General features: G+C 53.7%; 1 protein-coding gene across 3 annotated transcripts; it reads right to left on the reverse strand.

Annotated features, from left to right (window-relative positions):
- Nucleotides 1-1801: 1801 nt before the first annotated feature.
- On the reverse strand, nucleotides 1802-10398 carry TBXT (T-box transcription factor T; the record flags this gene model as incomplete). 3 transcript variants are annotated; one of them, XM_082668905.1, is made up of 8 exons in its annotated part: nucleotides 1802-2075; nucleotides 3954-4083; nucleotides 5128-5301; nucleotides 7486-7547; nucleotides 7663-7724; nucleotides 8551-8685; nucleotides 9445-9709; nucleotides 10193-10398. In XM_082668905.1, 8 exons carry the CDS (start codon nucleotides 10396-10398, stop codon nucleotides 1802-1804), a joined length of 1308 nt encoding a protein of 435 aa, XP_082525031.1. The 3 variants fall into 3 exon arrangements, with proteins under 3 accessions (XP_082525031.1, XP_082525030.1, XP_082525032.1); XM_082668904.1 differs by having other exon boundaries at nucleotides 5128-5304; XM_082668906.1 differs by lacking the exon at nucleotides 5128-5301.
- Between the last annotated feature and the right edge of the window lie 1743 nt (nucleotides 10399-12141).

A 12141-nucleotide genomic window follows, 5' to 3' on the forward strand; every position in this document is an offset into this window, starting at 1 on the left:
GACTCCGTCTCCCCGCAGCCCCCAGTGTGGGGCAGGGCCACGTCCCCCGGCGGTGCTCCTGGGAACAGCTCCTCAAGAAGCCGCAGCATCCGAGTCTCAGTGGACCCAGGCTCCTCTTGGAGCCCAGGTCAGTCATTGCTCATTAGCGCTCTGTAAGGCCCGGGGAGGGACAGGGGCTGGGGAAGGTCCTTGGAATATAGTCCCAGCCTTCAGAGAGCAGTCAGGGTGATGGAGGAGACAGACAAGCTTCCTGGGAAACACCTGCACTGCAGGATCCCGGGATCGCAGCGTGTACCATCCACCCCTCACCTCCTTCCCTAAGGCCCCTCACCCTTCTCCAGTAGACTTTACGCCTGGGGCCAGACCACTGAGGCCAGTTTACTTCCCAGTCCTACTTGGGCACTGGTTTTTTAAAAAATATTCTTCCAATACTTTTATATCAAGAAGTCTTCTGATCTGGGGTATTTCTACATGAGTTGCAATAAAACCTAGTAGGAATAAAACCCAGAAAAACTTTAAGCGGCAAACAGTTTACAAGAAGCACGTCCCACTTGGAAAGCAGGCACACACACAGTAAAAATACAGCCCTTTACACTTACATTCTAAGTTAGAAAGCAGAGGTTCAGAATATCAAGCTTGAACCAGTAGGATTAAAGGAAGGATTCTGCCACTAGATGGAGAAATTGCCCCAGTCTAGCACAAGCGGTTCTGACTCCCTGCTGGGAAATCTTACCTGCAGGAAAGATATTTACAAGGGCCATATTGTTTAAATGACTGTGGCAACTACACCTTACATTTATAAACTGTAACATTTTGTCAATTCATTTTGTGTATTTTTGCTTGAATGGGGTAGACATCCCATATTAATCTTTATGGCATCTGTATGTTCTACATTCTGCCATTACCATATTCATGATTCAGTGCCGACTATTTAACTCTCTGGAAAATCTTTTAACATTGTTTGCATTTTGTGGCCATTAGCATTGAGTAAATAAATACATGCAAATTTCACTTCCAGTCCTGCAACTGATCAGGTCAAATATTAAAGTCTGGAACAGATTGAAAGCACTTCTCCAGGACAGTCTTAACCACCAGCTATAACAAACAGCAAAATCTCATTCCGAAAGAGGAGAAGTCTGAACAATAACTAGACCAACCAAATTTGCACATCGCCTTTATTTTGCAGAAAATGCCTTCTGCTGATTGTCTTTGGCTACATTATCAGGAGAAAAATATAAACAGTTGTAGGTTTAACAGTACAAGAGATTAGCTACATATGCATAAAATAAACACATGCTAGTGGGCAGAGCTGGACACTTCCACTTTGACTACAATCTGCCGTCCTCAACTATGATTTAATTCTGTCTTTCACAGCTCAGCTCCAACTGCGACCCCTGCCGCAAGGGGGACCTGAAGGCTACTTGAAAGCAACAAGGAAGAGAATTAAAAGTGTGCTTTTTATCTCACTAGAGTAGGACCAGTGGAGTTGTCACCTACGTGCTCTGCGAGAAACAAAGTTTCTGCATATGCTAGCAAGTCATTTTACTGTGAATCACGGCGAGTTAGGCCAGCTGCATTGCTTGCACGCTTGAATTCACCTGCAGCACACAAGGACCCAGGACGGCACTGCCACCACCGAGGATGAACAAAGGTGGTGTCAGTGCGGCTCTCGAACGAACGTGTATTCTCTTCTTATTTATTTTAAGGCCTTATTCCCTTCCCCCTCCCCATGAGCCTACCAATCAAACCAAGACTTGCTGCCACGAGAAAGTCATTGCATCTTTAAGACACAGGCTCCGGCTCACATGGACGGAGGCGACACGGGCGTCCATGAGGCTAGGAGGCGGGCCTGGGCGGAGGCATCGTACTGGCTGTCGGCAATATCTGTGGCCGAGGAGGCCCCTTCGTACAGTGGGGATCCCGAGGAGGAGGGAGCGGAGACTGGATGGGCGAGAGAGGCAGAGTGAGCAGAAGAACCTCGAAAGAACTGGGCTCCCAGCCCATTGGATATCCCTGCCGCCTGGGCACCGGGGGTGATAGTGCCGCCGCTCACGGACCACAGGCTGGGGTACTGACTGAAATGGAAAAATGGAAAAACAGACAAGTCAGAGACCTGGGAAGGGGCTCCAGGTCAGCTGCAGGAGGGGAAAACAAGCCCCCCAAATCCCACTCCTGATAAGTGGGTTACATGGCAGCTTTCTTTCAAATGGGCCCCTTCCTCTGTGTCACTAAACCACACTCTGATGTGCACAGAAGTTATTGTCTCATGTATTAACAATGAACAAAATCAATCAATAGTTAAAAAGGCTGCTGACGTAGACATAACTCCTGGCAGAGCAAAACACTCCAGCTTTGCTCATGTTCAGAATCCAAAATTCTCAGATATACTGAATCAGATGTTTCAGAGGATGTGTTTAAGTATCCGTTAACTAGCACGCCCCCCACCCTGCAGTGATTCCTTCGAGGGGGACGAAAGGCTTCTCAAACACCGAGTGGTGGAGGGTGAGCGTCCAGTGGCTGCCGTATGGGCAGCACATCTCAGCACACGTTAGTTAGCCTGACCCACGGCAGGAAGAAGTGCACCAGCAGTGAGACCCAGAAGCAAACCCCAATTAAATAGCTTTATCACGTTAGCCTTGTTCTGCGACCACCTCTGAGGCTCTGTTTCCCCATCTCTGAAAGAAGGAATTGGAAATGGGTATTAAACCCCCCGGTCTGGGAACACAGGCTTGAGTAGCATGACACTAGGCTACAATTTTGTTTCAGGAAAATGTCTCTCTCTTATAGTAGAATCCTTTTATAAATGAATAATGAGACTATACGCTGTCGTGGGCTATACAGTTCACCAAGCCATGTCCTGCACTTCAGATGCATTTGAACGTGCAAACAGGCCCGAGTTAAGTGAGGTAGGTTACCATCCCCATTTTACAGATGCAGAGAAACAAGGCTCCGAGATACACTGACAACCTCTAACATCCTCGGGGCGGGGCGGGGGGGGGGCCTTTGTAACCCACAGATCATCCAATTTACAGCAGTTTTCTAGATGCCTTCAGAGCCTTGGAAGAGCCCCGGATTATGTATTGCTTGCTTTACTTTTAACAGTAGACAATTAGATTCTTATTTTAAAGGAATTGTTTCCTAAAAGTAAAGAATTAAGATCTTAGGCAAATAGCGATATTCTATACACAGAAACTGTTCTGCTTTTGAGGTCAAGATGCCTTGTCTACAGACTCAGTCTGCTGTAAGCCAACTTGTCCAATCATTTAATATCTTTGAGTCCATTTCCTCATTAGAAAATGTGCACTGACCTCTAGTTTGTTATTTTAGTTCTCTACTGTAATAATCCTATGGAGAAATGCAGTACATTTACCGACCGGCTTGATTTCTTTAAGCCAGTCTCTCTCTATATAATTTTCGAGTTAAGAAAATAGTCATCATTCTTTACAAGTTACCCAGCATATACGTTAAGAACATTGATTCTATATCCACAGAAATCCAACAAAGTTATTTCCTTAATTTAAATCCGCCTGTCAAAAAAGGTTCTGGAAACATTTCTGCAAAATTCACCTACTGACCCCAATGACCCTGTAAAGACAGGCTGAGGTTGGGGTTATCTAGTGCCCTTTTCTTGAAGAAACAAGGCTCAAGAGACTTGTCCATCACAAGAACTAGTAAACAGCAAAGCCAGGATAGGGTTCCTGGTTCCCTTGCGTCACAGCCCAGCTCCCATCCAGCCTGAGGGAGCAACTGGTCTTTCCAGAGGACAGGCTGAAGCAGGAACTCACAGCATTCATGTAACCTGGGGTCCCCGGACACACCTGGCTAAACGGTCAAGTTATAAGCAAAAACTCAACACCCATAAGTGAAGGGCAGAATAGAGGCCAGTGAATGAGACGGCATGAAGTCATAGGCACTCCCGGGACAGTTTGCATCATTCCCCAGACATACGTTACCTAGAGCCCGCAGGAGAACCAGCATTCGGACTCATGGGGAGCATGCTGGTGTGGGCAGGCATTCCAAGGCTGGACCAATTGTCGTGGGATGGGAGCATGGACAAACACGCAGATGAGCTGTCAGAATACGCTACGGGACGTAAGAAAGTGTCATTACCGATGGGATCTTCCAAGAGTGACAAAGTGCATTGAAATACTACCAATAGCTGGAGCTACCCAACGTTGAAAACAAAATGTGTGCGATATCAAGTAGAGAAAACAGTCCACTAGCCTGCTAAATTGGTCATCAGAGGCTAATACTTATTGTCCAATGTATATATTTGAATATATTCCAGTCCCCAGGCTTTTTCTTTATCATTAGATCAACAGCTGCCCTGTAGAAATGGAATCCTACAATCACAGGATTGAGGATTAATTACCTTTAAAAATAAAATCAATGCAATTTTAACCTGCCTTTTCCCCAAAGGATTATTTCTTAAGAATTAAAAGGGCTTTAGAAACCAGGCAAAATTTAAAATATGATCTTCTAGCCTCTGGTTGGACAACTATTTCCTTCCCAAATAAGCTCCTTTCATTTCCAATCAGCTTTAATTGCTTCATTGTTTTATGGTGTTCATTCACTTCTTCCCTCCTTTTGGAGCCAGACAACATGAAGTCTGGGCATCCACGGTGTCAGAGAGAATTAGGTCCAGGGGTCTTCACGGTCTGGCCCGCTGATCACAGGACTCGAGCCTGCACCAGGGTCGCCTAGGGGCTTGTTAAACCACCAAGTGCTGGGCCCACCCCTAGAGCTTCTGATTCCGTGAATCTGGGGGCTCTTCAGATGATACTGGGGCTGCTGACCCGGGTACCATACGTGGAGAAACACCCGTGTGTCAGTCAAGCTAGGAACTCGAGTGCCTGGCTGGCCCGACATCATCACTTTCGAAGGGTTCATGAAATATCCAAACCTGGGCGCCTAGACATGGGCCCACAGTCCTGGAGTAAGAACGCTGGAGCAACAACGGCCACATCCAGCCCCAAAGGCCCCCTGGACTGGACGTCTCTGTGGTCGAGCCAGCAGTAACACGGACATGAAAAGAAGGTCCCTCTGGAGCCCTGCAGACTGCCTTTCCCTTTCCAGAGGTCTTCTGGCCACCCCCAAAGCCCGGGCCTGCTTCCGCTCAGGACTTACTTGGAGAATTGTTCCGATGCGCGTAAGGGCTGGGGTAGGGGGCTGGGCGGTGGTTCCTCAGGGCCGGGTACCTTTCACAGCCGTGCGTGGAGGGAAGAGAGAGGGGGCCTCCAAACTGAGGGTGAGGGGTGGCAGGTGGACACAGGGTGCTGGTTCCAGGAATCAACCACCCCCCTGCTGTGAGAGAAGAATGCTGAGTGCTTGACTTTTCACCACTTCCATTATTTAAAGGACAGGAGGGGAAGCCCCCAGAGGTGCAGCGGTGAGGGCTCCGAGCTCACTGCCCAGGACCAGGTTCACCCTGGTCAGGGAACTAAGATCCCACAGGCTGAGCGGCATGGCCCCCCAAAACCCCAAAACACACAAACAAACAAAAACTACCAAAAGACGGGAGGGCAGAGGCCAGGAAGTGGCAGATCTTTTGCTCAGGATTCGGGAACACCGAGGACCCAGCGGAGTCTTCAGGTGCCTCAGGCTGGCCAAGGTTTCTAAACCCACAGGACAGCCGAAACCCTGGGAGACTGACCCCGACCTCAGCCAAGCCTGAAGCCTCCTAAACACCCAGAATCCTCCCGGCCTCTTACGGGATGTTCCGTTCGCCCAGGCAGGTTAGCTTTCAGGGCCTACCTTCTGAGCTTGAATATAATGTAAAAAAAGACAGAATTCAGACTCAGAGCCAGGCGCGTTCAGGACACACAGGGCGAGCCGTGCAGCGGAGGCCCTCGTCCCCCTCGTCTCACCCCACACCGTAGCACGGAGGGGCTGCTGTCCTGGCTGGAGGGGCACCCGTGTTCCGCTCACCTTTCTTCTGCTTTAGGCCCACACTCTCCCCGCCTTACACATCAATCAGAACATTGTTCCAACATTGCCCTGCCCTCCTTTAAAACGCCAATTTCTTCTCCATTTCCTTTTTAACTTTAAAAAAGAAATCAGAAAAACAACCACTAGGAGGACGACAACTCTGGCTCCAATTCCCAAACTACAAACAATTCTTCAGACAACATTCAAATGAGGGGAAGGTCCAGATGTGGCCACAAAGTTTGGGCTCCATCACTTGCCAAAGCCGTTGTTCATATTCTGCTCTATGACGCGGCAGCCCATGAGCCACTTAGGAGAGCTGTTTGCTAAATTAGTCCAGAAGGTGACAAGGAGGGAGGGAGGGAGGGAGGGAGACAGAGAGGGAGGGAGGGAGGGGGGAGGGAGGGAGGAGGGAGGGAGGAGGGAGGGAGGAAGGGAGGGAGGGAGGAAGGGAGGGAGGGAGGGAGGGAGACAGGGAGACAGGGAAGGAGGGAGGGAGGGAGGGAGGGAGGAAGGGAGGGAGGGAGGGAGGGGGGAGGGAGGGAGGAGGGAGGGAGGAGGGAGGGAGGAAGGGAGGGAGGGAGGAAGGGAGGGAGGGAGGGAGGGAGACAGGGAGACAGGGAAGGAGGGAGGGAGGGGGGAGGGAGGGAGGAGGGAGGGAGGAGGGAGGGAGGGAGGAAGGGAGGGAGGGAGGGAGGGGGGAGGGAGGGAGGGGGGAGGGAGGGAGGAGGGAGGGAGGGAGGGAGGAAGGGAGGGAGGGAGGGAGGGAGGGAGGGAGGGAGGGAGACAGGGAGGGAGGGAGGAAGAAAGAAAAAGAAATAGAAAAAGAAAGAAACACACACAGTTTGAGGAGGGTGCCACGCTGGTTCGTCCAGACTCCTGAAGTGGGCAGCAAACACTAACTTTCCTCTCTCAGGGTCCCCTCCCTGCGTGGAGAGGAGGGCTAGACACAGCCCTTCCTCCTAACGGACTCTGCTGCAGACCTGCATCACTTCGCTGGCTCATGGAACTCCTAAAGGAAGCTAGACTTAAAGCAGACTTTCCCATCCTATGCTCCACTGCTTCCAGCATGAGCTGATGGGCCATTCCCAGAACCGAAGCAGGCTAAGGGGAAAACCACACGTGATCACAAGCATCGTCCCAAACACGGTCCTCCAGTTTTCAGTCATTAACAAAAAGAGAAACCATCTCAAAGTGGATACGAGCCGGGCTCTCCTCTTGTCCAACACAGCAGGGTGTAAACACCCATCCAGGCCATGGTTGGAGCTGCCTTGAAGCACAGCAAAAGAACCCCCGTAACTTCTCCCCAGGCTTCTCTGTCGGGAGTCCTGTGGGCTGGGGGAGCATCCGCAAGCCCAGATGGAGCAGAGGCTGAGGGCCAGGAGGTTGAGGACCAGTCATAACAGCATCAACACACAGGGCCAGGTGCCTCGCACAGCAAAGGGCAATGTGCTCCCCAAGGGCACACAGAAGCCCTGTCTGCTCCATCCCCAGCTTCCAGCTCCCAGCAGGCTAGCCCCTGAAACAAGATACATCTGGCCAGAGCGCAACAAACCGTACATGGGGAGTGCCCAGACTGCTGGCTGTCTCCGGGGTCTTCCATCACGTCCTTGTGATGGCTTCTGCCAAAGAAGTGCAGCGAATTGTCAAGGAGGACATTCAGACACAGTATTTGCAGCAATAGTTCAGCTTTCTGCACACTTCTTTGCTCAAAGGGTATAGTTAGAATTCTCTCACCTTTCCTTTGCATCAAGGAAAGCTTTTGCAAATGGATTGTATTTAATTTTAAGAGCTGTGATCTGAAAAACAAGAAGTTGCGTTTACTAGTAGGTTGCTCATTCGCCAGAGGATTCAATCGGGCCCCAAGAAATCGGGGACCCCCAGCGCCCCCTCTAAGTATTCAAATGCAATCAGATTATTTCCTGGTGTAGCTTTCTATTTGGATCTGAAGTAGCCGAGGAATCAGCATATTTTATAAAGAAGAGCACAGTCATGGAAAGCTTTTAGAGGCTGACTTTCCGAGTGGAATTCACAATACGTTTAACCTCCTGCTGACAGTATGCTGTGTGTATCAACCAGACAAACAGGGCTCAGAACATAACCCGGGTCTGCTTGGGAACAGTGACTGGTTCTAGCTGGCAGTCAACACCCACCGACACCTTGACCCGCTAATCACAAACCGCCTGCCCTTTGGGGTCAGACTTAGATATGAATTTACAGGCACTAGACTGGATTCTGTATCTAGGCGACTCCTCACACCACAGATTTGGAGGGATGCCCCCAACCCTCTTAGGAAGATTCCCAGAGTAAGGAGAGGCCCCCCGCCCCTTCTCTGAAGTCCTGTTCTTAAATTCTTACAGTCCTTTAACCTAAATGTTTTATTCATCTTTTCATTTTGAGCCTTTAGTAGTGGACACTTTTGTGGAAAACTAAAGGGGAAAGTGCTTGAATGAGTACTTATTTTAAAACTTTTCTCCCGCTGTTCCAATTTTATAGTTACGGTAAATTACTTGAAAGGGCACTAATTATCAGTCTAAAAGTACAATCATCACACAGGCTCCTGGCATTCCCGGGAACCTCCAGCAGAGCACTCGCCAGACCGAGGGCTGCCCGCGCCCCTCTCACCTCTTCGTTCTGATAAGCGGTCACCGCTATGAACTGCGTCTCCGGGAAGCAGTGACTGGTGATCATGCGCTGCGGACCCCCAACTCTCACGATGTGGATTCGAGGCTCATACTTATGTAAGGAGTTCAACATGATCTGAGAGACATAAACACGGGAATGGTGATCATCAAAGTCCTACCGTTAAGACGAGAAAACATCCATGTGTCCTGCTGAGGAGGAGAAAAATACATCCAAAATGCAGAGAACCCTGCAGCTCGCAGGAGAACGTCTTTCCTGTTGAAGTTGGTAGGTTTCCCATTAGGTGCTGCTCTCACCACTAGTTTGGAAAAGGAAATGTGAGATGCTGCACACCATTAAAGGCAATGAATGCCCATCACGAAATGCTTTGACCTGGTAGAGTAAAGTTCTAAGGCTTCCAGGGCAGCTGCAGACAGCTTTAAATGCCTGAGCGAGATCGCAGCTTACGGGAACACCGGGTTTCCCAGGAACAATCCCCAAGTAAAGACGTTCTGTAGAAAAGGACAGATTTACAAGTTTGTTCAGACTCCACGCAGTAAATATGTGGACGTATTCAGCGCTAAAGCGACCGTTTAACTATCAAGACTGGTATTTTCTCTACCCCTAGGAAAGTTGAGGGCTAGGCAAAAGTTCCCCCAAACTTGAGATCTGCCTGAGTGTTCAAAGGGGAGGCTTTGCGCCCTCTCCCCGCTCTCCAGGCCTTGGTGTTACCGTCGTCAGTTTACTATAAACAACACTGCAGGCTGAACCGAGGAAGGCAGATGTCACCTCCGTGCGCGCAGCGCCCTTCCAAGGCTCCCCGGGGACAAGGTGCAGAGTCTCGGGGCCCCTCCTCGCGTCGTCCGCCGCCCTGTCCCCGCACCCCATCACACCTACCTGGCCCCCTCCATTGAGCTTGTTGGTGAGCTTGACTTTGCTGAACGAGACCGGCGCCTTCATCCAGTGCGCCCCGAAGTTGGGCGAGTCGGGATGGATGTAGACGCAGCTGGGCGCCTGCGGCTCAGGCTTGCCCCCTGGCACCCACTCCCCGTTCACGTACTTCCAGCGGTGGTTGTCGGCCGCCACGAAGTCCAGCAGAAAGGAGTACATGGCGTTGGGGTCCAGGCCAGACACGTTCACCTTCAGCACCGGGAACATCCTCCTGGAAAGGAAGGAGCGCAGCTGGAGGACCCCGGATCTGACCCGTTAGAACGAAGAAGCCAGGGACATCTGCATTTGGAGCAAAGAGGAGCCCCCTTGGGAACTTACAAAGGGGACGCCCGAGCGCCCCCCTTCCCAGAACTCTCCTAGATCCACAGGAACCCTCCTCACTACCCACCCCCGGCCTCCAGAGGCAGGGCGGGAGAGGACCTGGCAGAGGGTTGCAGCACCCGGGTCCAGCCCGCGGGGCAAGCGTGGGCGAGGCGCGGCTTGAGGGAGTCCCCCGGGAGACCCTCGTGCCCAGAAGTGAGGATTACGCGAAGAAGTCCCAGAGGGACAATTAGGGGCCACAAGGGTCTGTGCCCCAGTCTGAGCGAAAATGAGCAAAAAGACCGGGAGAAAGTGTTGGAAGGTAAGGAACTTTGCAGCCCGGCTGCCCGGCCCGCCCGAGCGCGTGGCACACGCCGGGTTGGTGCGCGCCTACCTGCCGTTCTTGGTCACGATCATCTCGTTGGTGAGCTCCTTGAAGCGCAGCCACAGCTCGCTCTCCTCCAGGCCCACGCGCAGCTCGCGTTCCGTGGGGTCGCCCTTCTCGCTGCCCGCCTGCAGCTCGCTCTCCACGGCGCTCAGCAGGTGGTCCACTCGGTACTGCAGGCTCTTCCCCGCGCCGTCGGTGCCGGGGGAGCTCATCCTCCCGCCTGCTCCTCCCCACCGCCCCCCGAAGCCCCGACTTGCTACCCGAGAGCCACCTTCGCCCCAGTAGGCGGCCGCTCTTCCAGGAAGAGGGGCCGCTTGGGCCAAGACCTGCGAGGCGCCCGGGTGCCAGCACAGACCTGGGAGGAGGACGAGGATAGAGATCCGGGGGGGAGGGGCGGGGGAAGGGGGGAAGGTTATTCCACTTGAACTCCCGCAAGGAGCTACTGGAGGAGGTCTCCGGGGAGAGAAAATCACCCCTCGGCATAAATAGAGCCTCGGGAGCCACCGAGGGGGCGCGGCGGATTGGGCCGCGCGCCCTTTGAAGTGCCAGGGCCGCTGCCCATTGGCCGCGAGCGGCCATATCAGACTCAGCCGGGCGCGCCGCGGAGGCGGGGGGCCAACAATGGGCTCCCGCGCCTGCCTTCTGTAAATCCGGAGCCAGGCCCCGCGAGCCCCGGCCCAGCGCCTACACCTCCGCCCTCCTCCAAATGTTTGCACCTCCATCAAAGCGGCCGGGCTGGCCCCGAAAGCCGGGAGGGGATGGGGGACGGACGGCGTGGGGATGGATGGGCAGGGCTCCCGAGCTCGCCCCGCACGCACCTCGCCGAGGAGTTGCCCGGCTGCCCGCGAAGCTCCCCAGCTCTCGCGCGCGGGGCCCTCCTCTCTCTCTCTCCCTCTCCCTCTCCCTCTCCCTCTCTCTCTCTCTCTCTCTCTCTCTCTCTCTCTCTCTCTATCTCTCTCTCTCTCTCGAAGCGCACCCAGGACCCCGCAGGTGTGCCAGCCTGGAGTCGCACCGTGGCTCTCACCTGCGCCCGAGCCTGTGTCCGTCCCTCGCCAGCGACCATCGCGCACAGCCACGCTTAAGGGCGAGCCCTGTGCCTAGCCCGGGTCGGGCTGGTCTCCGCTCCTCCGAAAGCTCAGCCCGCCACGGAGCCCGGTCCCGTCCCGACACGTCCCTCGGCCCGCGGCGCTTCAGGTGACTCCGCTAACACCCACGACCATGGATCAGCCCACCCGGCGTCCCCTGTTCTCCGCAGCCCTCGCCTGTCTGGAAAGGGAGGGCCCACGCTCGGAGTCTCTGCCCACGGGCCCATCCAGCGCCCCGAGAGGGAGATGATAGGCCCAAATCAACCAAACGACCCCTTGGGGGATGTTTCCTCGCTCCCCCCTTATCCAAGCAGGACTTTGAGGACGAGGTCTGTGCGCGCACTGAGTGTAACCCGAGAGGTGGCTCCACTTCTGTGGGTTCTGGTCTCTGCTTTCGCGGAAGGTGAGAGTGGGAAGGGGCGGGCCAGGCGTTCCTGGCGAGCCGGGTTCCAGGGGCGTCTCCCCACCCGGCCGGCCGCAGCGCCCGGCCGTGCGCGGCTCGAGTGGTTTATCACCTTTCGGGGAGAACCTCCGCGAGGAGAGCGAAGGAAAGGTGACAAAGAGCAGGAAATAGTTCAATAGGGTCTCTTCAGACAATAACATTCCTCCTAAAACGGGAGCCCAGGAAAGGAAACGGCAGCAGATGCTCGGCGTCGGGACGCGGTCTGCGCGCCTCGGTAAAGAGGGCGCGTGGTCCCAGCCTCGGTTCCCCGCGTCTGCTCGGCGCTCACCCCACCTCACGCCCTCTGGGAAAAGCCACGCATCGGCGGGGCACCCATTCCGAACAACCCTGCACTTAGCAAGGGGGCTGGCTCTGCGGGGAGGTCGTGGAATCTGCGCCCCGCGCTAACCCTGCTCTGCCCCGCGCGG

This window comes from Grampus griseus (genome assembly GCF_964374135.1).
Source record: "Grampus griseus genome assembly, chromosome: 13".
NCBI lineage: Eukaryota > Metazoa > Chordata > Mammalia > Artiodactyla > Delphinidae > Grampus > Grampus griseus.